Genomic DNA, 24,081 nt, shown 5'->3' on the forward strand with positions numbered 1-24,081 from the left:
AACATAAGAGTAGGCTAACTGCTAGACAGAAAGTTTTCAGAGTTATTTGTAGATGCTTGAGGCTGGGTTTGAGATCATGAGAAACTTCAAATAATTAAGATTTTTGCTAATTTGACATTTGAATTGTCTTTTCTCCCAACAAAGTCATACGTACTGGTGCGTTAGCAGTGAAAGGGGTAATAATCTTTTGGGTTTCAGTGCTGTTTTTATGCTTTTTCCATTCACAAAGAGTAGCATTTAGTTGTTACATCCCACATCGAAGCGCAAAGGATGTGAAGTGATTAATTCTTGGATACAAAAAAGAGTGAGAACTGGGAAAAGAGCTATTTTGAAAATATTTATAAGAAGCAACTTTTCTATATAGGGCAATGTGGTTATGTGTTTACTAAGCTCTCTTCTTGAAAACATCAAATGCAGATGTACATGCAATGAGACTGATGAAGCAGGAGTACATTATGGATTTTATACTGTTTTCCTACATTTAAGAAAATACGAATGTTTTACGAAGCCTCCTTAAAATAATGAAATTAAAACTTGCTATAGAGCATGCATACCTTAAGAGTTATTCTTCATCCACTTCTGCTACAAATTGTGAATGGTGCTCTGGTGACTTGCTGTGTGTTTTGCTTAGATGAAGTTTTACTGCATGTTTGCTCGCAAATGTCCGACAGCACAACTTACATTTGAACTTAGAGTCTGTGTCCTCTTCTCCAACTATTGTTTCAGGAGATCTTTGAACTGAAACTCTGGAGATTTCTTGCTCTACCTTGGTTTGCTGCTCCACAGCCAGCCTGTTCATGTCTTTCATTTGGAAACCTAGATGAGATTCTAAGTGGGTAATGTAAGTAGATGGGGTTCGAAACTGAGATGCACAGTCGCTGCAATAAAAGACTGGATGTCCTTTGTCCATGTTTTTCAAAAACTTTGTTCCTCCAGTTTTCCTAAGTTGATACTTGACATTTGCCAGCCAATGGCTGATGGTGGTCATTGACAGTCCAGTAAATTTTGAAATCTGCATGCGTTCCTGTGGGCCTAGATCTGATAATAAATATTTACCTTCAGATGTTTGGAAGAGGCTGGAAGCAAACTGAGCTTGCAAAATGAGAAGATGCTGAGGGTTCCAGTTTGACTGTCTGCCCTTCCTTTTATGCAGAGTAGAGACTTCCGTGGAGACATCTTCAAAGCGTCGGACATCTATTTCCAATTTCATAGATGGGATCCTTGAAGATGCAGCAGGTTTTGGTGTAGTAGCTTTGGGAAGAACTTTGACCATGTCAGCAATGTCAGACAGAGCATGTTTTTGAGGCGGAGATGTACAAGATTGTGCTTGAGCTGACTCAGCTTTCTTACCTTTAGATTTGGTCAGGTCAATAGGCTGATCGTTGTTTTCAAACAAATAGTGCCTGGATGCAGTTGCAGGCTTTGGTGGGGTTGAAGCAGGAGATAAAACTGGCTTCTCCATCATGTTTAAATTAGGTTTGTGGAACATAGAAATTGTGCTAGAGCTGGGGCTGGAGTTGGATTGAGGCCGTAAAGGCTCAGTGGCTTTGCCCAAGTGATTATTCAGTACCGACTGCAGTGCACTGAGAGGGTTGACACAAGGCAGTTCAGATGAATGGGTGGCAGCAGCACAACCATTACTAAGAGAAGCTGCTGTTTGTTCCTTGAGGACTGTTTTTTCTTTTCCACTGTCCTCTTTAATTTTGTCTTCTTCTTTCAAGGGACAAGGTTCTGTCTTTTTTGGCTCCACAGAGGCTTCAGATTTGAGGAGAGGTTCTCTCTCACTCTGGCTGAGTGAAGCAGGCTCAGCTTGGATGCTCTCTTTAACATACTCCTTTTGTACCTCTTCCTTGTCATCAGTTTCCTTCTTCACTTGAGTGCATTGGGCCACATTTGCTGAGATAGGGACCAGAGGCATGACCTTCCACTTTGGAGCTATCGGCCTCAGTTTGTTGGTGATCGTTGGCCTGATTTGCAGCACTTGGGAACCCACAGGCAAAGATGGTTTAGCTCCTTCTGAGAGCTGATAAGCTGCATGGATGCTGGGATATGCACTCCAGCTGGGTGCTCCATTTTGAGCTTTATTGATGGCTGTGGTGACAGTGTTCTCCAAGGACTTTAAAATGTCCCCACCACCCTTTGAACCATCTTCTAAATCTTCTTCTCTGAGGTACTGGTATTTCATCGTGGGATCCAGTGGTTTCTGAAGAGTGTCTTCATACTCTTCAGTTTTTACTGCTTTCTCATCTTTGATTGCATCATCAGCTTTATCCTTTTTACTGTCTTTTTTTAGTTCAGAGGTGGGAGCTATGCATTCTGCAGATGATTTGCTGTTTGATTTTGAAACCGGGTTGTCATTGGTTGGTGCTTCAGACAGTGATTGCATTTTTTCCACAGCTAAAGGATCCAGAACAAGTTGCTTTCCTTTTTTTGAAGCAGAACTTGTGACTTTCAAGAAATGGCCAGTGACCATCATGTGGGTGGTGAGCTGCTGTAAGGTATCATGGGAGCTTCCGCATTCCATACACTTCAAAATCTGGGATTTGCAGGCCTCAAACTGCCAGGTGTAACTGGCGCCATTCTGGTAACCATAGCGATTGTTAGAAGATAACTGCAGGTTAGCATTCTTTTGAGGAGAAAAAGTATCTGAGAAAGACCCTGTCGTGGAATCAGGGGAACAAGGCCTGTTAACATCAAACACACGTTTCTTTGCTGGAGTGACCATTTTTGAAGAAATGGTTGGTACTGGCTCCTTCAAAGGCACTTTTTGGTAATGTTTTGTTTTTATCATATGAACACTCAGATCTTGAAGGGAATCAAAAGAGTCACCACAGAACATACATTTCAGAACTTTTTGTGCATCTTCTTTGTCCATGTCCTGGAAAGCCCTTTTTCGGGGCTTTGAGTAGCTGGTAGGTCTGTGCTTGTCCTTTTTATGGTTGTCGTCTTGGTAGTGACCCGTCTCGTTCATATGGACCGTTAGTTCCACCAGGGTGTCGTAGGCCGCGCTGCACTGCCGGCACCGGAACCGGCTGGCGCCCGTGAACACGGTGCCACACATTTTGCTGCTCTGCCTGTAGAGCTGGACCGAGCTGAACAGGTTGGGTTTTGAGACAGGTCTGGAAGGTAAATTCTGCTGCAAGCTTTTTGACAGCGCGTCTTGGTGCCAATCAAAATCAGCTTTGTTCCCTCCATTTCTGTTGTCACAACTCCTCTTTTCAGAGTTAGACAACTTGAAACCCAACCCCAAGCCTGTCCAATAAGAGTCTGACAGGATGTTGGCATAGACAGCTGTCATTTTATCCATGCAATCGTGTGCTTCATTCTGGCCTTTGGGATGGGCGCTGGTTTTTGGGTCCTGTGGCTCTCTAGAGCAAATGCTTTTAACATCAGCCACATGGTCACTACTGTCACTTAGTAGCGATTCATTTTCTGCATCCTGGTTAGATATATGACTGACAGGGGAATTCTGGTAACTAAAGTTCCCTTTCTGCTCAGGACCCACTTCGTGTTCCTCATCTGTGCCAGTGTCATTGCTGCCCTGGAGTTGAGCAGTTGAGTTGTTGTCATCATCATCTTCTTCCTCCTCCTTTATATCTTCCTCTTCTTTTAAATCTTCCTCTTGGACATAACCTGAAATGTAATATCAATATATGAAAAAACTTGTTAAAGGAGAATGCTACAGTTCAAGCTCTCTAGTTTCACTATGTGTTTTCTTTACTGGACTTCATTTTAATCTACAGTTTTATTGCCTGTTAGTTCTGGAATTGAAAAAAGCCAAATGATGTCTCTTTTTGTGAAGGCTGATGCATTTTATTGGCAGAGGATCATAATTCTTTATAACTGCCAGTGTTAATAATTTTCCTGTCATAGGAGTATAATTCTTAATGTCCTGTAATGGGACAGTTGGAAAATTCATATGTAAGAATTTAAAGTTTATACTAATAGTTTCAATTCTATAAAATTGTTTTTAGCCTCAGTGAAAGAAAGGGTAGAACTGGCAAGGAACAGAAGAAAATAACTGCCATAATCTTCCTGGTTCAAGGCATCCTCTAGGTACAGTAACCTTTCACCATTTGATCACCTAAAAATTCAGTTTAGAATGTACACAAATAATTTATATGTCAAAATACAACATCTGAAAGCTCTACTAGGCATAAGTGGAACTCTTTTGTTTATAAAAGTAATGTACTGTGTACTATAAAAAGAAATTGTGCATCAATAAAAATAAATCCATAAATTTCAGAGCAAGAATCTTTGGAAGTTACAGAAGAGCATTAGGATGTGACAGAGGTAGACCAAAGTTAACAATGAAACAGGAAAACTAGAACAAATCCAGAAATATTTTCTTTGACAAATTAGCTATCTAATGAATAAGAAGAACTTGATATTGGAAGAGGTGTAAATTTTAAAATTAATTAAGGAATTCAGGGCTTGGAGCTTTTTTTTGTTTGTTTGGGTTTGTTTGGTTTTTTGTTTGGTTGGGTTTTGTTTGTTTGTTTGTTTGTTTTCTGCCCTTACATTGGCACTAATTCTGCCTAAGTTCCAGGAGATAAAAGTTCCAGGTTAAAAACAGACTGCAGAATTAGAGAAGAGGTCTTTTAAGGTTGAACTGGTTCCCATTGCAGACATTGGAGAAATTCAGGATGACTCAACACAATCAGTGATTCACTCTCAGACCCCCACAAGAAGGGATGGATCAGAACAAAGAGTTCAGATGTTTTCACAAAACCCCAGTGGCATTTTTTTAACAGCCAATGCAAAGCTACTATGCCAAATGAAAAGTGACATTGAAGTAAGTCACTGTTATTGACAGCCACTTATCAAAACTAAATGTTGATTTTAGAAGCACAGGTCTTCAGAGGAGATTTGTTGATGAGCTCTTCCAGTCAGGTACACAGGCAGTGCTGCTAACCCTAGTGACTGCACCTCAGTCTCAAGGGTACTTTGTTGTGTTTGCTTAAGATTTAGATTTCTGTGTCAGGCAAGGATGTAAAAAATAAATAAATGCCAAAAGCCTCATATCAAAGCTGCCCGCAAAAATAATTAAGCAAAAATAAAATAAAACACAAGTTATTGTTAAGTAACCTAGAAAGTTCAGAAAGTACAAGGTAAAATACAAATTATTTCCTTTTAGCAAATCAAAAGGGATGGGCAGAAAAGACAGAAGCATTTTGATTAACATAAGACAAAGTCTCCCTCAGTATTTTCAGGTATGTGTTTCACTTTTCAATCTATTTGCATGTGTACTTCACCCCTTCCAACACATTTACCAGAAAACCAGAGATGAACAATGAGAGGAACTGTTTCCTGGATGAAGCTACAGTATAAGAAGAAGGAAATGATGCCTTTCTCTGTGGATGGGCTGAGAAACCAAATTGAGTTGTCTTTCCTACAACTTTCCCATGGTCTCAGGACCTGCACAGATCAGTTTAGAGCAGGGCTTGGCCAGGGGTGATCACAGGCAGCCTCACAACCAGAGGAAAAGATAACATCAGTGGTTACCAGCAAATTACTTGGACACCATTTTAACATGATAAAATAGTAATCACATAGGAGTAGAAACACTGTGCTCTTCAGCAGATGCCTTCAGCAAAGAAGCTAAATATTAAATATTAAGTGTGAAATATTAAAAATCAAGTGTTTTGGGGTATCCTCATGGGCAGGTGATAGGACTGGGGCAGGTAGCAAAGACAACACTAAGAACAAAATATTTTTTTCTCCTCCATAAACTTCTTCCCTAATACCCAGATAATACTTTCCACGTATCCTTTTTTTTTAGCTCGTATGCTTTCTGAGAGGGACAAGGAGAATGCAGGGACATGGAGGCGGTAAAAGCTCCTGCACGTCAGGAGCAGGAACCTCGTTACAGCAGCAGCACCAACTGACGAGCCGGATTGACATGGTGCTCGCGGTGTCGGAGAGACGGCTCTGCGTAGGTAGCGAGGCTGGCCCTGTGCCAGGCTGTGTCACAGTGCCAAGCATATTACACAGAGCAAAACAAAAATAAAGAGGGAATCCACTGAAGGAATCAGACCAAACAGACAACAAAAAGCATTCCCACAGTTTTTGGGTTGGTGCAAATTTGATTCTTCATTTCCATTCTTTGAATATCCTTAACCCATTTCTCACCGGAAGGGAATTTTTTTCCCTTGGAAGAAACATACAGTAGTTTCTTCCTTACAATATCCTTTGTCCATCTACAAGGATTTACTAGGAGAAGCAGAAGTACCAGACAGCTGCACATCCCCCACAATGCAGATAAAATTTTCTGCTTAATTAGGCATTGACATGTTTACTATAACCTTTACAGAAGACTAACTTGTGCTGAGAAATCCTCTTTTTTTTTCTTCTGTGCCTGTGTGAGTTACAGACACAATCTTAACTGGCAAAACTAACTTATTAGAAAGCAATGCCAAAACTTCACAAAACCATCAGCCTGGTGCATTTTAATGTTAAGGGTTCTGGGCAGCTTTGAAAACACATTTCAGTATCCTACTTATAAAATCATTTCTGTTTATTTAAATGATTTAAATTGCTGTGGGCATTTTAAGGACAGTGGAGACATCTGTGCAGACAACCTAGGGTACAAGAAATGCATGTGTCCTTCCAACAGTAGTTTTTAGTAAGATTTCATTGGACATGAAGTTTGATATGAACTGATGTAGCTATTTAACAGAAATAACATTGATTTAAGTGGACTTTGCATTATTTATTTTATAAGTAAAGGGTGTCTTAAGCCTCTACACCCACATGCTTTAAATGCAGTGTCTGTAATAAGTAGCATAAATTTTGCAGGTCATACTGTTGTCCATATAATAAATTGTTGAGTGACCTGTTCTCTTCCCACCAGTTCTCCCCTAGGCTTATTCTGACATTCCAAACCTCTGAGATGCTCATATACAGCTGTCTTACAGGAAAAAAGGGAAAAAAAATATAAATTAAAGAAATAAAAACTTGGTAATCAGATAAATATCTCCTCATTTTACCAGATCAGAATTTTTCCCAACAAAATTAAACAGGTCCAGGCAGAGATGTAAGACAGGCAATGTACAGTTCTGAAGAAGTATGGGACAGTTCACCATCTTGAAGACTGGATGAAACCCAGAAGCTTCAGAGCAGTGAATGGAAGCAATTCCTGGCTTCCTAATTGGAAATTAGTATTTGGTTTTAGTGCTGATTGATCCCAAGATAGCATATTTCAAAATCGTGACATCAGTAAGGACAACATTACCATACGGATAATCATAAACACAATTGTAAATTGTTTTAACTTTTAAAAAATTTCCCTCTGTGCCTTTGTGATTGGATTCACAGTAACTAAGAAACCTCTCCACTAGAACAATAAACAGCTGATTCGTTATTTCTCAAAAGATGACATTTGCTTAGATATTTCTAGCATTTTTTTACAGTGCAACTAAAAGAAAACAGGACCAGTTAATACACCTGCAAAAATGTTTTGAACGTATGGGTCTCAAACCATCCACATCCTCCTTCAAGCCTTGACCCTCCCACACAGCACTGAGCCAAGTTCCCAGTGATGTTGAATCCAGCACTGACTTTCAGGCCCTTGCACTCCCAACTAACCTGTAATTTGCACCACATTATACATCATTTCTGACCTTGAAATGTGGAGTGTGAATACACCTTTTTTTTTTAGTGTTGATTCTGACTGTTAACTTTTCCACCTGTGGATCCTATTTTCACTCAGATTTGCTCTTTTTCCACATAGAGAAACATTTCTTAAAATATATATATATGTATGTTTCTTCCCAAGACTGGAAAATTTATTTTCTGCCAAGAAAAGGGACAGTGAATCATTGTCTAGAACAACACTGCTAATCCATGCAAAATCCATGCACCATCTGCACTTCTTCATACATATATTCCAGTTTTACTTGAAATAACATCATTAGTAGGGCAATCTCACAGTGCTATAAGTTGATCTTGTTTCCTTCTTGTCTGGCTTCAGCTCAAACATCTTTTTGTGTTTGGCAGAAGCTGTTGCTTTCTCTGAAATGTTTCATGCAAATAATGGATGATGACCACTTCTCATTTCTTTTTCTCAAAAATGTCTAACTCCATTAGATACCCAAAGACAAATCATAACCTGGCTCTTTGTAGAAGTTCATAGCTATAGATTCATCCCAGTTTGAAAATCAACTGAAGAGATAAATTGGCAACTGAGGGGAAAAAAACACCCAAAACTACTCTGCTGCGTAACTTTTATATCAAAGACATTTTGGAATTTAATGAGACTAAAACCAATGCAGCAGTCTGGAAATGCAATGGAGTTTCATGGAAAGGACTCTCAAAACATGAAATTTATAATAGAAGAGTGAATTACATAATTTCAGACCTTTTAAAACTATGGTAACAATTTCTGTACCAGGGAAACAACTTCCTATTAAATTCCACAAGAGAAAATGCAGGGAAAGGTTACCAGTCTGTCCACAGAGGGAGCAGAGAGTGTCTGGCTCTGTGTCATGGGTGTTGGAGGTGAAAAAGCCACCTCTGTCATCTGGTCTAAACATCTTGGTAGCATGAGGGTTACTCCTAAAGTCATGTGCTTCCTGAGGAACATTTTAGATGCCCTCAAAACCTCAGCAAAAGGCTGATTGTGCTCAATTGTCTCTTTTCTGGAAGGCCAGGTAATTATTTTGGATAGTGGAAAGGTACTTGCACCTTTTGCTGCTATTATTTATCATCACATCCAAATTAATTTTGCAGTGGCTCAATAAAGAAGTTCCAATCACCACACTAGTGATACAATTTTTTGTCCAAAACAGCTTGTCATCTCAAAGGAGACATATTCCCCAATATTCCTTTGCCTTTTTTCTAGACCTCTCTTTTTCAAATAGTTACAGCAACAGCTGCTAGGTTATGAATTTCTGCCTATTGCAGAGTAGGAAAAGAAACATCCATTACCATCCACGGCTGAGGGACAGAGACAACCTCTGTGGTGCCAAGCTTGCAAGCCACTGCAGCTAAGGAGCAAGGAAACATGGAGTGGCTTCTGCCATAACTGAATTTTAACATCCAAAGGCAATTCCATGGAGCCATAACCATTATTTATAGATGATGCTGAAATGAAACAATTTTGGGCTTTCATTTTGTTGTACTCTAATTAGAGTAGTATTATAAAGTTTTCTATTAAATGTCCAATTTCCTACTGGTTAAGAGGCAAAATACCCACTTGCTTCAGTGGGACTTCTGGCAGCACAAAGGAGAACAGATTACGTCTTTTGTACATTGCATCCTACTCAGCTACAAGTCAAACAAAAATGATCAGTGTTTGGAAGCACATGTGCAGGGAACTGTCTTTGAGCTACCCACAAACATGAAACAAAACCAACAGCAAAACAGGGGAAAAAACCCAAATAAAAGAAAGACTGAAAAAAGAGAGGTGAGCTGAAGCGCTCTGCTGAGCTGAAAGTCCAGAGCAGGAACAGAAATATTGTGGAGTTTTTTTCTCTAGTAATTTTCCTTAAGGAGGATGATGTTTACAAAGTCAGTTATTGCACTGTGAAAACAAACAAACCAACAAAACTTCACTATTTTTACCTTGCTCTGGATTCAGCCAGTTTGAGGGGCTGAAGTGCCAGGTGCCAGCTTGCTGGCTGCTGCAGAAATTGATTTAACCATGTTCAGAGCCAACAGTTCAAGTTCCTTACATGAGGGCTTATGGTGTAAGTGAAAAATTTGCCTTTGGTTAAAAACATTTCTGTTTGTTATTTTTTACAGAGCCCTGGAACTTACAGTTACATTGTTTCAACCAGCTGAAGGTGTTTGATATTCTCCAGATTGTATTTTCAACAAACGTGCTTCTAATGAAAGCTGTGAATCACTGCACTATTTGACTGCAAAGAGCTCGACCTTCACAGCCCTTTGCTCTGTCCCACCTGCATGTCCTTGGAGGCCAAGTCCTCACATTCTCCTCACTGGGGAAATTTTTAGACAGGTCAATACGTGTTGCATTGCATTGTTAGTACAGACACAAAGGGTGCTTTCCAAAATGCAGCTTGGTCCTGAGCACTCCAGGGAACACAGTAGCAGCAAATGTTTTCCTCATTAGTCATTTTAATTGTACCAGTATAAATCACTTTACTGATGAAAACATAAGTCTGAAACTTTTATGTCTCTTTGTCTTTTTTCCTGTTTTCTCTTGTCCTATTTATTGTTGTGGGAAACAGCAGAGTGGCTTTCTAAATGTATAGATTACCTAATTTAAAATCCAAATTTCAAATTATGTTTTCCCTCTTTCATTATCCTAGGTTCCCCTAAATACCAATCTAAATTTCTTTAAATGGCATGAGCAACCAATCAGAATCCAAAAATATATATACCTATATAAATTGAAATTGTAATGAGTCTTACCAGTGTATTGCTGCACTTTGGTTCATTTGATATGAACTTTGTTTTTTTAAAGTACCACATGGTAAGGCTTTGAAACTTCAGTTTGTAAAAAAAACTGTAACAGCCTTACAGCCTTTGAAGTCACTACTGATATAACTCTGAACAGATCCATTCAAGTTCAACTAACATCAGACAAATGTTTAGTGTATCAGAGGAAGCCACAAAAGCAAGGATTTCATCAATATTTCACAACAGCCTCAGGGAAACTGTAGATTGCAATGCTGTAGGGCAGCTAATGGAATTACACACAGGGGTTTTGTACATTTAAAATAAGCAGCTACTAAAAAAATTACCCTTCAGTTTGATAGAAACTATATAAAACTGCAGATGGGAAACAATTAAATAGCTACCAACATTTATCCATGTCAGCCTGATAGGTCATTTAATAACAGGTATTTCTTTCCTTTTTTTTCTTTTTCCTGGTAGAGCAATAATAAAGATTAACATTTATGAAAAGTAGCATAAAATATAGTACAGTCAAATGAATAATTAAAGATGCTTCTGAAGAATTTGTTTTCTATTGTATGGCCACGAAGACTGCTCTCCAGTAATGAAGCACATTTATATTACATACAATTATAAACAGAAAGAAGATGAGGATTATGTTTATGGACACTTGCTTTTTATCCTAGAAAAATATTTTTTGACTAATTTCTATTGAATCCATGGCTTATCTCATGGGCAGCATTTCTTCTCAACACGTTCCCCTTGAGAAGAGTTGGGCCCTGGCTTTAAAGGTTCATGTGGTATAGTTGAAGCTGGACATATTAGATGTAATAAACCAGTGAAAGATCAATACTTTTCCTGAAAGGCTCTTAATCAGAGTGAAGGATTCTTTGTATGAAAGCACAATGTTTATTCTGAAAATAGACGCATATAATCATTTTCCTTTTCATTACTATGTTCAAGGTGTAAAAATCTTGAAGTACTAGCCCTTCACATAGTTGGTTTTGAGTGTTTAGGTATGTCTGCTACTGTGGGAAATTATTATTTCTGTTAATGTCTGATGCTTGTTCAGTGCATTCAGTAACACAATCTGAAAGACAAATAATTTGATTATTATTTCTACAAGGCTGCTTATTTCTTGGCCTCTCCAATTCAAAACACTAAATACAATGGAATACCCAGTCTCATGCAGAAGAATTTAAGTGCCAATTCAAGAAAGCTCATGGGCTTGTTAATTTTGTCTCATCTGGAGTAAGAGCATACAGGCTTATCTGTCGTAAAGAGAAGCTATGGCATGATGATGTTTCATTCCATAATTACTTAATAATCAATTATTAATACACAAACAATAGCAGCCTGATTTTAGTTATGTGACTAAGGATTAAACGAGCCACCCTTGACAGAAAATCTGCCAGAGCATGGGACTAGGAGACAGGGTCCACTGTCATAACTCCAGCATCCACCCCTGATTGCTGAGGTGGCCTCTTGCCACACAGGGCCAGTTCAAAGCTCAGATGTTTTTATGGATAACTTCCAGGAACAGCCTTTTTGCCTTCACAGCCCCAGCTTCCCTGCCTGTTGAACTGCAAAATGCTGCTTCCTGCACATGGTCTGCAGGAACACACTGAGAAGTGCACCAGGCTTGTATGGTGAACTGAAAATCTACAGCTATTAGAGCATTCAGCTTTGTGATCCACTGATGGGCAGAGATGAAGCAAACACCACTTCTCATATGTATTTATAAAAGTGCAGAATTCATCCACAGCTGAAGATGCTGCACAGAACTCAAGCTCCTTGCAATACCTTGATGACTAGGACCTAGTATTACAGCCTATTTTTTATTTTTTTAATATGAACACGGCTTTAAAAGCACACTGTTATCATAACATTTTTCTAAAGAGCAGTGGGCCTTTTAATTTCCCCTTTGGATACACAGCCATACTGCAGCTCCAGTGAGCTCTGCTTTAAGCCATACTTGCCAGCAATACTCATAAATCTGGGCTGGTTACTCATAGCTGGTTAAGCCATGACTGCAACATCATTTGTCTCTTAACATCTCTTTAGATGAGGTACATAAGTAAGTGGGAGCATAATGAAATATATCTTCCTCATCTTCATGCTTTGTTTTGGTCCTGCATTCTAGGCAATAAAAAACAGCAAATAATTTTGAAGTGTGAGTTTTCACTTGCTGGGATTTCAGTATAAAACGGACTCTAGCGAAGAAGACACAGCTCATCAAGTGTTTTACTTCCCTCTTTATTTTCCTTACAGGAACATACTGTTGCAAATGTTGGTCCAAATGAATAGTCTGCTTCTTTTGTGACAAATATTATGGCCAACAAACATTGACTTTTGACCATTAGACATCCCTGCACTTATAGGCACATAACCATCTAAGCACTAAGCCAGCATGAAGGTCGTTACCCCAGACAGCATCTTACTTGGACTAACTTCTCAGATATGTGAGCAATAAGCAGTTGCAAGAGATTGATATGATACTTTGTGAGTAATTTGGATGAAGTATAACACTAACCCAGTAAAGTATTATAATTTTAAATGTGTCCAGAAAATAATTGAAATTCTGGTTTAGCTTCATCATAATGCACAGTGCTGGGTATATTTAACAGCTGACTAGTTTAGCATGAATATTGCTTTACAAATGAGGTCATATTGTTTTTAAGAAACAATATTGCTATCAAACATGTTTAGGAGGAAAAGCAAGAGATTATGAGCACACTTTTCACCTTTCTGTCTCTTTCTATATCTGTTTACTATGGTGATTTAGGTGCTCAGTGTTGTTTGAAGGCAAACATAGAAAGTTATGGCATTTAAAAGAGATCCAGTAATGAGCAACTGGCAGACAGATTCTTTCTTATTATTACTCTGTCACAAAATCTGTGTTCTACATCACTCCATCTTTGCAACACCAGTCAGAGATGAGAAAGGTCAAAACATCTCCTTCAAACATACAGTCTGTACATGCACAACACCATTCCTGAGGCACATACAACCGCCAAAATTCAACCCATGCTGTGGAAAAGAGCAGAGTCCACAGGTAGCAAAATTTCATCAGAGAGCAGGTTTTCCTCCTGATGGCACTGACACAGTCTAGGTCAGAGCGGGATCACCTAGAGGGATAATTTTAGTTCCCAGGCTTCTTTTTTATCCCTTACCCTGTTGTCAGGACAAGCAATAACTAAACAAGCCACCCAGAAGAGTATTGAATGTATACAGTATGCATGAATCCACCTACATAATCTTCGGACATTTCTCTGCCCAAGGAAGGGGGCACACAGAGAAACTGCAGCAACTGTGAACAATTTGTGATCCTCTGAAATCTGTTACAAAGATGGAAAAAACTTATTTTAAGGTCCTGCCTGAACAACTCCCTCTGTGAGAGGTGTGACCAGGGGTGTGCTGGTGATGGCTTTGGTAGCATGAACTTGCAATCACTTTTACCTTAAGTTTTGGGACAGTCATAGCTTATCACTCTCTTAATAGATCAGGCAAGTCTACTATGTTGTTAGTATTATGATTGTAGTTTTATTAATGCATTGCCCCCAGCACCGACACTGTCCCACAAAAACTTTCTACCAACAAGGAACAAAAGTCTGCCTGCCCCAGAAAGCTCCCGGTTTTGATACCCTCCAGTGCTTTCCTTTTACTTTCCACACAACCCAGAACGCTGCCCTACTGTTTCCTTGCAGATATGAAGGCCTATTAACAGTAAGAATACTAATAATTATCAGTAATAAAATTAGTACTGTTTGTTCCATTTGGCAAGAGACTTGAGCAAAACAAATCAATCCGTGTCAAAAGGAAAAGCTTCCAACTGATATGGAAAATAAATATACTTTCCAAGTATCCATCAAGATTTTTAAGATAACATCAATTTCAAAGGAAAGAACAGAAGAAAAATGATTGAAACACAAATATTAATTGGTGTCCTTTTAAATTGTGTCAGAAATTATGTAAGGAAGGGCTTAGATCCAGGACCAGTACACAGATCGTTTACAGATAATAACCACCACAATCTCAGTATTGCATTACTGCCCTGTCCTAAGTGATAACTGAAACTCATCATATGGGACAAAGCATAAAAACCAGGCAGCAACAACAGGAAGCTGCAGCTACACAGGATCAGCTTCTCTGGTCCAATAATCAGAAAGGTCACTTACTGACAGAAATGACTTCTTCAGCACAGATATCATGGTGCAACTACTGCTGAAGTGAGATGTCACTGAGTAAAAAAAAAGCTCCATCATATCTATCTATCTGTCTGTCTGTCTGTCTATCTATTTATCTATTTGCATCAAAACAGGAATTCACAAAGCAGTCTAGTGGATCAAAAATCCAGACTCTAAAATCCTGAAAGAGCTGAAAGTGTGAATGAACAGGCTCTACTATCCAACTCTGCAACAGAATGAAAAAACTTTATAAACTTCCCTGTATTTTTTTCTGTGGCCTCACTAAGCCTTGGAAGGAAAAGCAACAGAGGGCATCTGACCTCTACCAAACTACTCATAATATTGACCTTCCAAAAAATGAATTGCTGTTGCAGTAAAGCTCAAATCCTAAAAAATAAAACAAAATAATAATAAAAAAGAGCTATTTAAAATGTTTAAAGAATTTTAAAAAATATTAAACCAATATATTGATGTTTCCAGCAATCACAAGTGCAGAAAAGAGCTTGGAAAAAGGTTCAGGGATTTTTCAATTGTGGTTAAACACACATGATGAGCCAACTTCTCTGGTATTGTTTTAATTCCTGCATCTTCCATTTCACTTTCTCCCATGCATCAGCATGCAATTGGGACACCAGTTTTCAAGCTCTGCACTTCTGCAGAGGAGCAAATGCACCTGGGATGTTTATTAAGGCATCATTATATGTCTGTGTGGCATCATTTATTTTCTGTGGAAGAGACCATGCCAGGTCAAGATCAACAGTTTGAGCAGCCAATTCATCAGGTGGGAGCAGGTGGCAGGGACTGTGTAAGAAATCGCTTGAAAAGGAGGACAAAACTGAAATGGATGGAAGTGTAAAAGTAATAAGAAAGTGATCAGTGAAACTACAGGCAACAGAAGATAAATCAAATGAAACAAGTGCAAAGCAGTGATCAGTCCAAGAGGGTGTCCTTAAATGTGGATAGAGCTTTAACCTCTATGACAACAGGTGAATTCACATGTAATGTTTTTCCTTGAAATCTGCTGGGAATGAGAAGGATGAAGAGGGCAGGAATACTATGAGGGTATTCAAAAATAATTGGTAAGAAAAACAAGTTCACTTTCTTAATGTTTTGGTGGAAATGGATGCAGAGAGCATTTAGAAAACAAAGCATGACAAGGCATTTTGTATATGTCATTTACCTCCGTGTTCAAACTGAGTTTATATTGTGTGAGTTTGTTACAGGATCTGCAGGTACATTTCAATTGAGAGCCCTGAAGCAATGAGTGAAATCTTACAGAAAGAAAGACTGGTATGAAACGTTAAACAAGAACTGTTTAATAAAAGGAATTATACACACATTAACTTGACTACTGCTTGAATGGAAACCCACCAAACACTTTCATTGAGGACTGAACTTCACACTGGTAAAATCCTTTTGCTATTGATAATCCAATTACTCATGACAAAAAAAATCTTGTGCATCTTATCTAACCCAGATTTTGGACTAACTACTCATAATGTGAAAGTAAAACTGCCTTTATATATATATATATAATTTTTTGTGGAAGAGACCATGCCAGGTCAAGATCAACAGTTTGAGCAGCCAATTCATCAGGTGGGAGCAGGTGGCAGGGACTGTGTAAGAAATCGCTTGAAAAGGAGGACAAAACTGAAATGGATGGAAGTGTAAAAGTAATAAGAAAGTGATCAGTGAAACTACAGGCAACAGAAGATAAATCAAATGAAACAAGTGCAAAGCAGTGATCAGTCCAAGAGGGTGTCCTTAAATGTGGATAGAGCTTTAACCTCTATGACAACAGGTGAATTCACATGTAATGTTTTTCCTTGAAATCTGCTGGGAATGAGAAGGATGAAGAGGGCAGGAATACTATGAGGGTATTCAAAAATAATTGGTAAGAAAAACAAGTTCACTTTCTTAATGTTTTGGTGGAAATGGATGCAGAGAGCATTTAGAAAACAAAGCATGACAAGGCATTTTGTATATGTCATTTACCTCCGTGTTCAAACTGAGTTTATATTGTGTGAGTTTGTTACAGGATCTGCAGGTACATTTCAATTGAGAGCCCTGAAGCAATGAGTGAAATCTTACAGAAAGAAAGACTGGTATGAAACGTTAAACAAGAACTGTTTAATAAAAGGAATTATACACACATTAACTTGACTACTGCTTGAATGGAAACCCACCAAACACTTTCATTGAGGACTGAACTTCACACTGGTAAAATCCTTTTGCTATTGATAATCCAATTACTCATGACAAAAAAAATCTTGTGCATCTTATCTAACCCAGATTTTGGACTAACTACTCATAATGTGAAAGTAAAACTGCCTTTATATATATATATATATAATTTTTTTTTTATTTTTTATTTTTTTCCCTTGTATCAGAGGGAGTTGTATAAGCTTTTTTGATAATACATGAGGACACACTGGCTGTGGAGGCTAAGTCTTAGTTGCTAAGTAGAGAATGTCCTTAGAGATTTTAATGGTAAAGTTGATTTGGAGCTATAAAACTGAAGCATTTATTAGAGACCAGAGGCCAACAACACTTCATTATAGATTGTCTAAACACTATTAGTTTATCCACTAGGTTGAATTACAAACATTACCTCCCTTTTAAAGCATTCTTACTCTTTCTATCAGGAATAACACATAAAAATTTAATTTTTTAATGTGTTTATCAATCTGGATTAAAATTTAAGTGAAGACAAAGCACATCACAAGTCTAACTAGTACCTGCACAAGGTTTGTCTTGGCTGAATACCAGTTTGCAGAGTCTACATGGCTAATTACTGTATGGATCTACCACTGCACAGCTGGAACTGGACTAGTTTGTATTTGAATTTTTTCAACATGTATCCTCCTGGCAGTTCATTGCTCCTTCTCTGTAGTCAATTCCCTTATACTGATTGGAAATCTATTGTACAGAGACAGACAAACATGTATCAAATAATAAGAATCAGAAAGACTGAAACTACTTTTAACTCATTATTTAAGAATTCACTATGTTTAATACTCTGCCCTTTACAAACATGAATATTTTAACACTCACTGGGAGAAGAACCTGAAAAAACTGGCCATCTTTGCTGCTGTCTGAGAAAAATGTAGTTTAAATAAGCTAGATCTCTTGGTAACTCACTGTCCAATGTCTTTGGTCCATAAGCATAACCCAGTGGCAATATTAACACTCCCAGTCAAGGCAACAGTGTTCCACATCAAGTGCCCTTCTTCAACAAGTTTGCTCAAATAGAAAAGCCCTCCAAAGACCCCTTTCAGGAGGCCCCAGCTGGCATGGGCCAGAGTTGTCAACAGCCACATGCTATCAGATGTCACCATGGTCACTGTCTAGTAGGGCTATGATACCACAGGACTAGCAAACCTGTGAGATGCAGAAGGGCAAACTTCTCAAAGTGGTTTCACATAGGATCAGCTCATTTCAGCCAATTCTTGGGATCTATCAAGCTTCATGCATTGATGAGATAAGCCTGACTCTAACCTGGAGTGTGCTTTGCCCATATTTGGGTTCAATTTCTAATAATTTTTCAGATATTAATGGCATATTAACTTTTCCATGTACAATAGGCTAAGATTCTTACTGGAGTAATTATTTTGGAAGTGAATGGATTTAGGCAAAGGAAGAATTGGCTCAATGTCTTATTTTTCTTGGCTCTCTCTTTACAGAACCTCCTCTTGTTGCTAGTGTTGTTTATTTTTGTCTGGTGGGTATATATATATGTATGCATATATATTCATTTTTTGCTGCCAATAGCAGTAGAAGTAGGAAATGTCTACCTCTTAAACTCTCTAACAGTGTATCATGAAAAGCAGTAATTTAAAGAAAAATAAAATAATTCCCGTAGCTGCCACCCAAAAGCCCTCACACTCCTGGCAACCAGCACACCTACACTCATTGGTGGGATTCTGTATGACTGCAGCATTTCTTCAGAAGATCCTTACTTCCTTGTCTTTTACCTGACAACTCTGGGTATCTGTTAGCCTGGGCTTTGAAGCACAGTCCTGGGGCCATCTAATTCTATGAAAATGCAGTTTAATTCCAGATTTTTTTTTTTTCTTAATTCTATTTTATGGAAAGTAAAATTTTGCCCATTACTTTGGAAATTAAACAATATATTTCCACTTCACCTCCTCCATTACCATTAATTGAAAAAGAAGGATGAGATGATTTCCCATTTTATTTCCCAATTTGTTTGTCCTCATGATTGAGAGGCAATCTCTCCCATGAAAATTCATCTTACTCCTTAGGCCTTTCACAACATAAGTCAGTCTCTCCAACCAGTACCAACTGCCATAAAGTGGTTTCACCACTACTTGTCCTTTCTTCCTCTACAGCCACATTTTTATTTTTTTTTTCCTCCTTGACACTGGTAAAAATGCTGGTGTTAAAGAAAGCAGACAATTAAAGGTCAAAAATTCAAGTGTTTTTCTGTTCCACCCTGTATAAATCTATTGCTGTCAGAGAGAAGCAATCATGCCTGCAAATGCACTTTACAGGGCTGAGAAGATCTGTTTCTCAACTTAAACTACGTAACATTTAAATATCAAAAACTTTGTTTTCTAATGAGGGAAGTATTGAGGGGGGAGAAATGAATTATATGCTTGATGTATACTGAAGGCTGGGAAAATTAAGGCCATTTCCCATGGTGAGAATGCAGTGATTTCAGTTTGTGAGAGTAAATTAAACCTTTGGGAGAATTTGTCTTCCATTAAATTGAACAGCTAAACAGGCACAGAAGATTTTAATGTCACCACCAACAAACCCCAAAGGTTACAAAAAGAAAAAGAAACACTGTTTTCTTGTTTGGAAGTTCTCTGTCTGTCTACCTAGGAAAAATGCAAACTGTAAATGTATGTTGAGACACAAAGATTCTTAAAGATCATAATTCCATTCCTATACCATATGCTATTAATGTCTGTCAACACTGTTTAGCCAGCAACTGCTGACAGAACCATATTTGCTATCTAAATACATCATAAATAAATCAGTAATGAACTGCTTTAGTAAACCTCCTGCACTGATTGGAAATACAGATCGAGTAAACAAACTCTGGGGATAGCATTTTGCAGCTAGAAGTATATACAACTGTTTAATGTCAACGACAAAGTCACTCACACCTCTCTTCCTGGCAAGGCACGAGGCGGGTGAAAGAAAATCCTAAGGATGGCAAAAGTGTTTAATCAATTGTAGCAAATGTACCTGTCAGCATTCATCATATTACCCCTCCTTTTTTTAATTTATGCTAATCTCGGAATAGGGACTGTCAGCAGGTAGAGCTATGAAATAAACTGGTAACAAAATCAAAGCCTTCGGCTCAGTCATGGTCTCAGGACTAGGGAGGTGGTCATCAAAATGCAGTTGAGGCTCATGAGCTAAGTCAGACCTGTAATGAGCAAACACAGGCTCTGCTGACTTCTTGGCAAAAAAAGAGCAGATTTGGCCTCAAATATCAGTCTTTTTGAGGCAATGGCACATGCTTGGGAGTTAAAAACCAGGAACTAGGACTGAGTCTCAAAGCTTCTGTGAGCTTTTGAAGGCAAAAATGGACGGGCATTTGTACCAGGTTTTGGCTTAGAGATGTGGAATATGTTGAAATTGAAAACTTCAAGTACTTTCTGAATGTGCAAGATAAAAAATGGTAGGAAACATTCCCTTGTTTGTTCAAACAAACCTACCAAATATTGTCTGGACAAAAAGCAACTCTTTTGTGAAGGAGGAGCTGGAACCAGAATTTATCTTGTGCAGTGGAATACTGAGAGAGAAGTTAGTAGTAATGTTGACTGCTAGACTAAAAAAAAATAAAAATCTACTAGCACCACAAATTTGTAATAGAATAAATATTTCTAGTATTCCCAACTCTTTTTTTGACACAGGTTTTTTGAAAGTTACTTTCTGACAGCTTTCTGGTAATTAGACACCACAGTTTTATATCAGAAGAACAGTCTTAATTAAGACTGCAGAGAGATGCTAAAATTATAATTTCCTCTATGCTATATCTTAGCAGCAGAAATTCTTGGAGATCCCTGTGGGATGAGACTTTAGTCCAGAATAAAACAAGTGTTAATTTATCATGATGCTTGCAGTGGATGATATTTTAAAATGTAGAATTTATCTGCTAGATGAAGGATTAAAAGAAGCTTTTAATCCCATCAGACAATTAAACATCTTACCCTTTGCTCCCCCCAAAGTTACTTTCAGTTCACAACCCAAACACTCTGTGAGATGCAAAAAAAAACCTGTTTACAAATTCAGATCATTGACAAGGCTCACAAAGCAGTGGCAGGTGTTATTCTTTATAGCAAGAATTAGCTCTGTACATAGAGGGCTAATGTGGGGAAGGGGGAAGGCTGCAGCTTGTTATGTCCCATCAGTGTCTGCCCTCAGCACAATCAAACAGGATCCATCATCCTGAATGCACACCTTCCTCTGCTGCTCTGAGCTCCTTGTTCCCCTGGAGTTAGGTGAGCAGATGCTAACTACTGAAATGGAAAAGGAAAGGAGCCTGGGTTAAGAGGAGCATGGGTCTGTAAGGGAAAAAGGGTAGGAGCTTATCTTCCAATAAATCAAGATATAAACTTAAATTATGAGCACCTTAAGAAGACTGAGGTTCATGCAAAATAATACAGTGTAAGACAAGGTTCCCTCTGGTGTCATTTATTTTTGTGACAAGCTGCAGAGATTGCTGGAACAGAGGAAGTCTCAAGCTCCTAAATACCACCTCAAGTAGAGTTCATGTAAAAAAGAAGTGAAGCGGCACCGTCTGGATGATAAACATTCATATTTTACAACCTTTCAGTTTATTTACTGATATATCTTTTTCTAACTATATTTGTTGTTTGTATCAGCTTGCCTAGGCAAAACAGAGCCATACATAATTCAGGGATAAAATTGCCATCGAGTCACTGCAGAATCTTAACAAATAGACCCCAAACATATATTTTTCATTAATAACCCTCCATTACCAAGTTCCAGCACTTTGAACCAAAAATAAATAAATAAAATAGCAAGATAAAAAGAAAGACACCTCATTATTTAATGCCAGTCTCCCTGGCTTTGTGCTCAGAGCAGGTGGAGGCATTGTCTGAAAAGTCAGTGGTTAATGTGACCTGGGAGCAGTGGCCCAGGCTGGCAGGGGAGGACATGGAGAAGCAATCAGCCACTTGGCCAAAGCTGTCACCAGTCCTCAAGCCTGCAAGACAAGGCTAAGTGTGGAAGCTCCCATGCCACTTACACATTTCATTCTTTGCTGTCTTCCTGTCCAAAAAAGGGAAGAAAGTGAAAAAAAAAAGAAAAAAAAAAAAAAAAAAGGGAGGGGTGCAGGGGGGAAAAGGAGAGAGAAGAAAAAGTACTGTTCATTTACAAAGCTGAAAATAGCAGCTGCTAATGGGCTTTTGCACTCTTTCTTTAGTCACTGCAAGGTCACGATCAGAAGTAGCCTCTGATTGATTCTAAGTGAAGCTCAGCTCTTCACGTCTGTAATGGACTTGAAAAAATCTGAAAGGAGCTCAAAAGACAAAACAAAAAATGATATATTTTATGGAGCCCTGAAGTCCTCCAGGTTCTCAGAATTAACTCAGAGGGTGGAGTCATGCCCTGTTTCTTTAATTGTCCCTCATAATAATTATTGCATTATAGCAAAAAGTTAATTGTATAGATTAGTCTAACTTCATCAATTTTATGGTCATCTTATTGCTATTTCATTCAGCTCTGTGAAGAATAGCCCTCCTCTTCCATCCCTGTGTTTAAGGGGTTAAATGAGATGAGTGACAGCCTTTCTGCATGATTTACAACTTCGAGCCCTGTAGTGAAACCAGCGCTTGATGGATGATCCTGAAAGACGGAGACTAACCATAAATCATGTCTTTGAATCATTGACAAAGATAAAGGAGAGAAAGAAAAAGCACTGGCATTGACATTCATTCTCCCAATAATGTACATTGACTAGTTACAATACAGAACCTTAATTAAAAAAGCGAACTCAAAGTAGTCACCTCAGTGTAGGGAACGCAGCGTCTGGAAGGCTCATGAAAATCACAAATAAGAGTTCAAGCCACATCCACAATAGGTTACCTCCCTGGGAAAAGCACTCTGATGTACACTTGCCACAGCTCTGCACTGGAAAGCAAACCCGATAAACACTGGTCTTACCCTCCTTGTAATTTAGCACCCAGCTTTCTTTTTTTTGGTGCATGTTCTTCATTTCATCTTATTGTTGTTAGTTAGAGCTGAACACTTAGGCAAGGGGAGAGCCTTGTTGTTTTAGACACTGGATGTATTATGCAGAAATGTCAAACTTCAGAGGTAAAACAAAGCAAGCTCTATCATCTGCCTCATGGAGCACTGAGGCAGTGAGACATGCAGTGATTTGTTCCAGGAGCCATATGGAAATCTGGACTTGAATTTATGAGAGACACATGTCTGTGTATCATGGCATGCCTGTGACAGAAAGGTGTTGGAGCTGACAGGGGAGTCTGCTCATCTAATGTTTCCAAATTTCTGGTAGAGATGAGAAGAACACTCAAGTTCCCTGAGTCACAGGCCAGGAAGAGGAAATTGCTGCTTGCTCTCAGGTGCCCCTCTTGCACACTCACATGAAGGCTCATGGCTCAGAGATGGATGACCTACTATCTGCAAACACTGCAGCAGCACTTTTAGTATTTACTTCCCAAGAGTGTATAGTTCACCTTTACCTTTCAAAACTGCCACTGGGCACTTTTGTGATACATTTAATATTGCACAAGAAGCGGGAGGAAAATCCAAGTATCAGCTTCCCAGAGACTGGATGAAGGGGCAGCTGCACAGTGCTGAAGTTAACAGAGAGGTTCAGACTGAACTGGGGTAAGTGATGGCACCACCTGCAGTAGTACTGAGTGCTCCCATCTTTCTGCATAAGGAAGACTGGCAGACTGATAAACAAATACATGCAAAGTTGTTGTGGTGAGCACTCACTTTGTGTCTGTGAATGCAACAAAGGAGTACATGCACGGGGTAAATTTCTGAGTGAGCCTGTGCTGAGGCACACAGCACCTTAAGCACCCATCTAAAGGTGTGTGGATGAGCACGGTGCAAAAACACAAACAGCTTGAGTTGGGAGTGACTTGGCTATGTGAAAAAGGGAAAAAAATAATGAAGATAAACATTCTTAAAACAAACAAGTGAGGAGAGAAAAGAGGAGTAAAGGAAAGAATATATGAATAGAAGTAGAGAGTAAGGTCTAGATATTCATGTTAATGCTTCCCCACTGTGCTTAATTCTTTAAAAATAAAGCCACAGATTGGACAAGTTCATGTGCTCATGTTACCTGAAAGCAGTAGGAATGAACTCCCAAGTTTTCCAAGTTTTCTGCCTTTCCTGAATCTTTCCAATTTGTCAAAATTCTTTGAGTCCCACAAGCATTTAATCCTCATGGTTTAAAGAAAATATTGGGATTTCACACATGGAAAAACTCAATTATAAAAAACAAAACAAAAGAGGAGAAGCAACACTAAGCAGGTTTTCATAGTTAAAGAAAAGG

General features: G+C 38.6%; 1 protein-coding gene across 1 annotated transcript in view; it reads right to left on the reverse strand.

Annotated features, from left to right (window-relative positions):
- Positions 1-562: 562 nt before the first annotated feature.
- The window catches only part of TSHZ2 (teashirt zinc finger homeobox 2), a 139,431-nt gene continuing 115,912 nt past the window's right edge, over positions 563-24,081 (reverse strand). The window contains exon 2 of the mRNA XM_009998653.1: positions 563-3,633. Within this exon, the coding sequence (XP_009996955.1) occupies positions 563-3,633 (3,071 nt within the window). The remainder of the gene's footprint in view (positions 3,634-24,081) is intronic.

This window comes from Chaetura pelagica, unplaced genomic scaffold (assembly GCF_000747805.2).
Source record: "Chaetura pelagica isolate M959 unplaced genomic scaffold, ChaPel_1.0 scaffold275, whole genome shotgun sequence".
NCBI lineage: Eukaryota > Metazoa > Chordata > Aves > Apodiformes > Apodidae > Chaetura > Chaetura pelagica.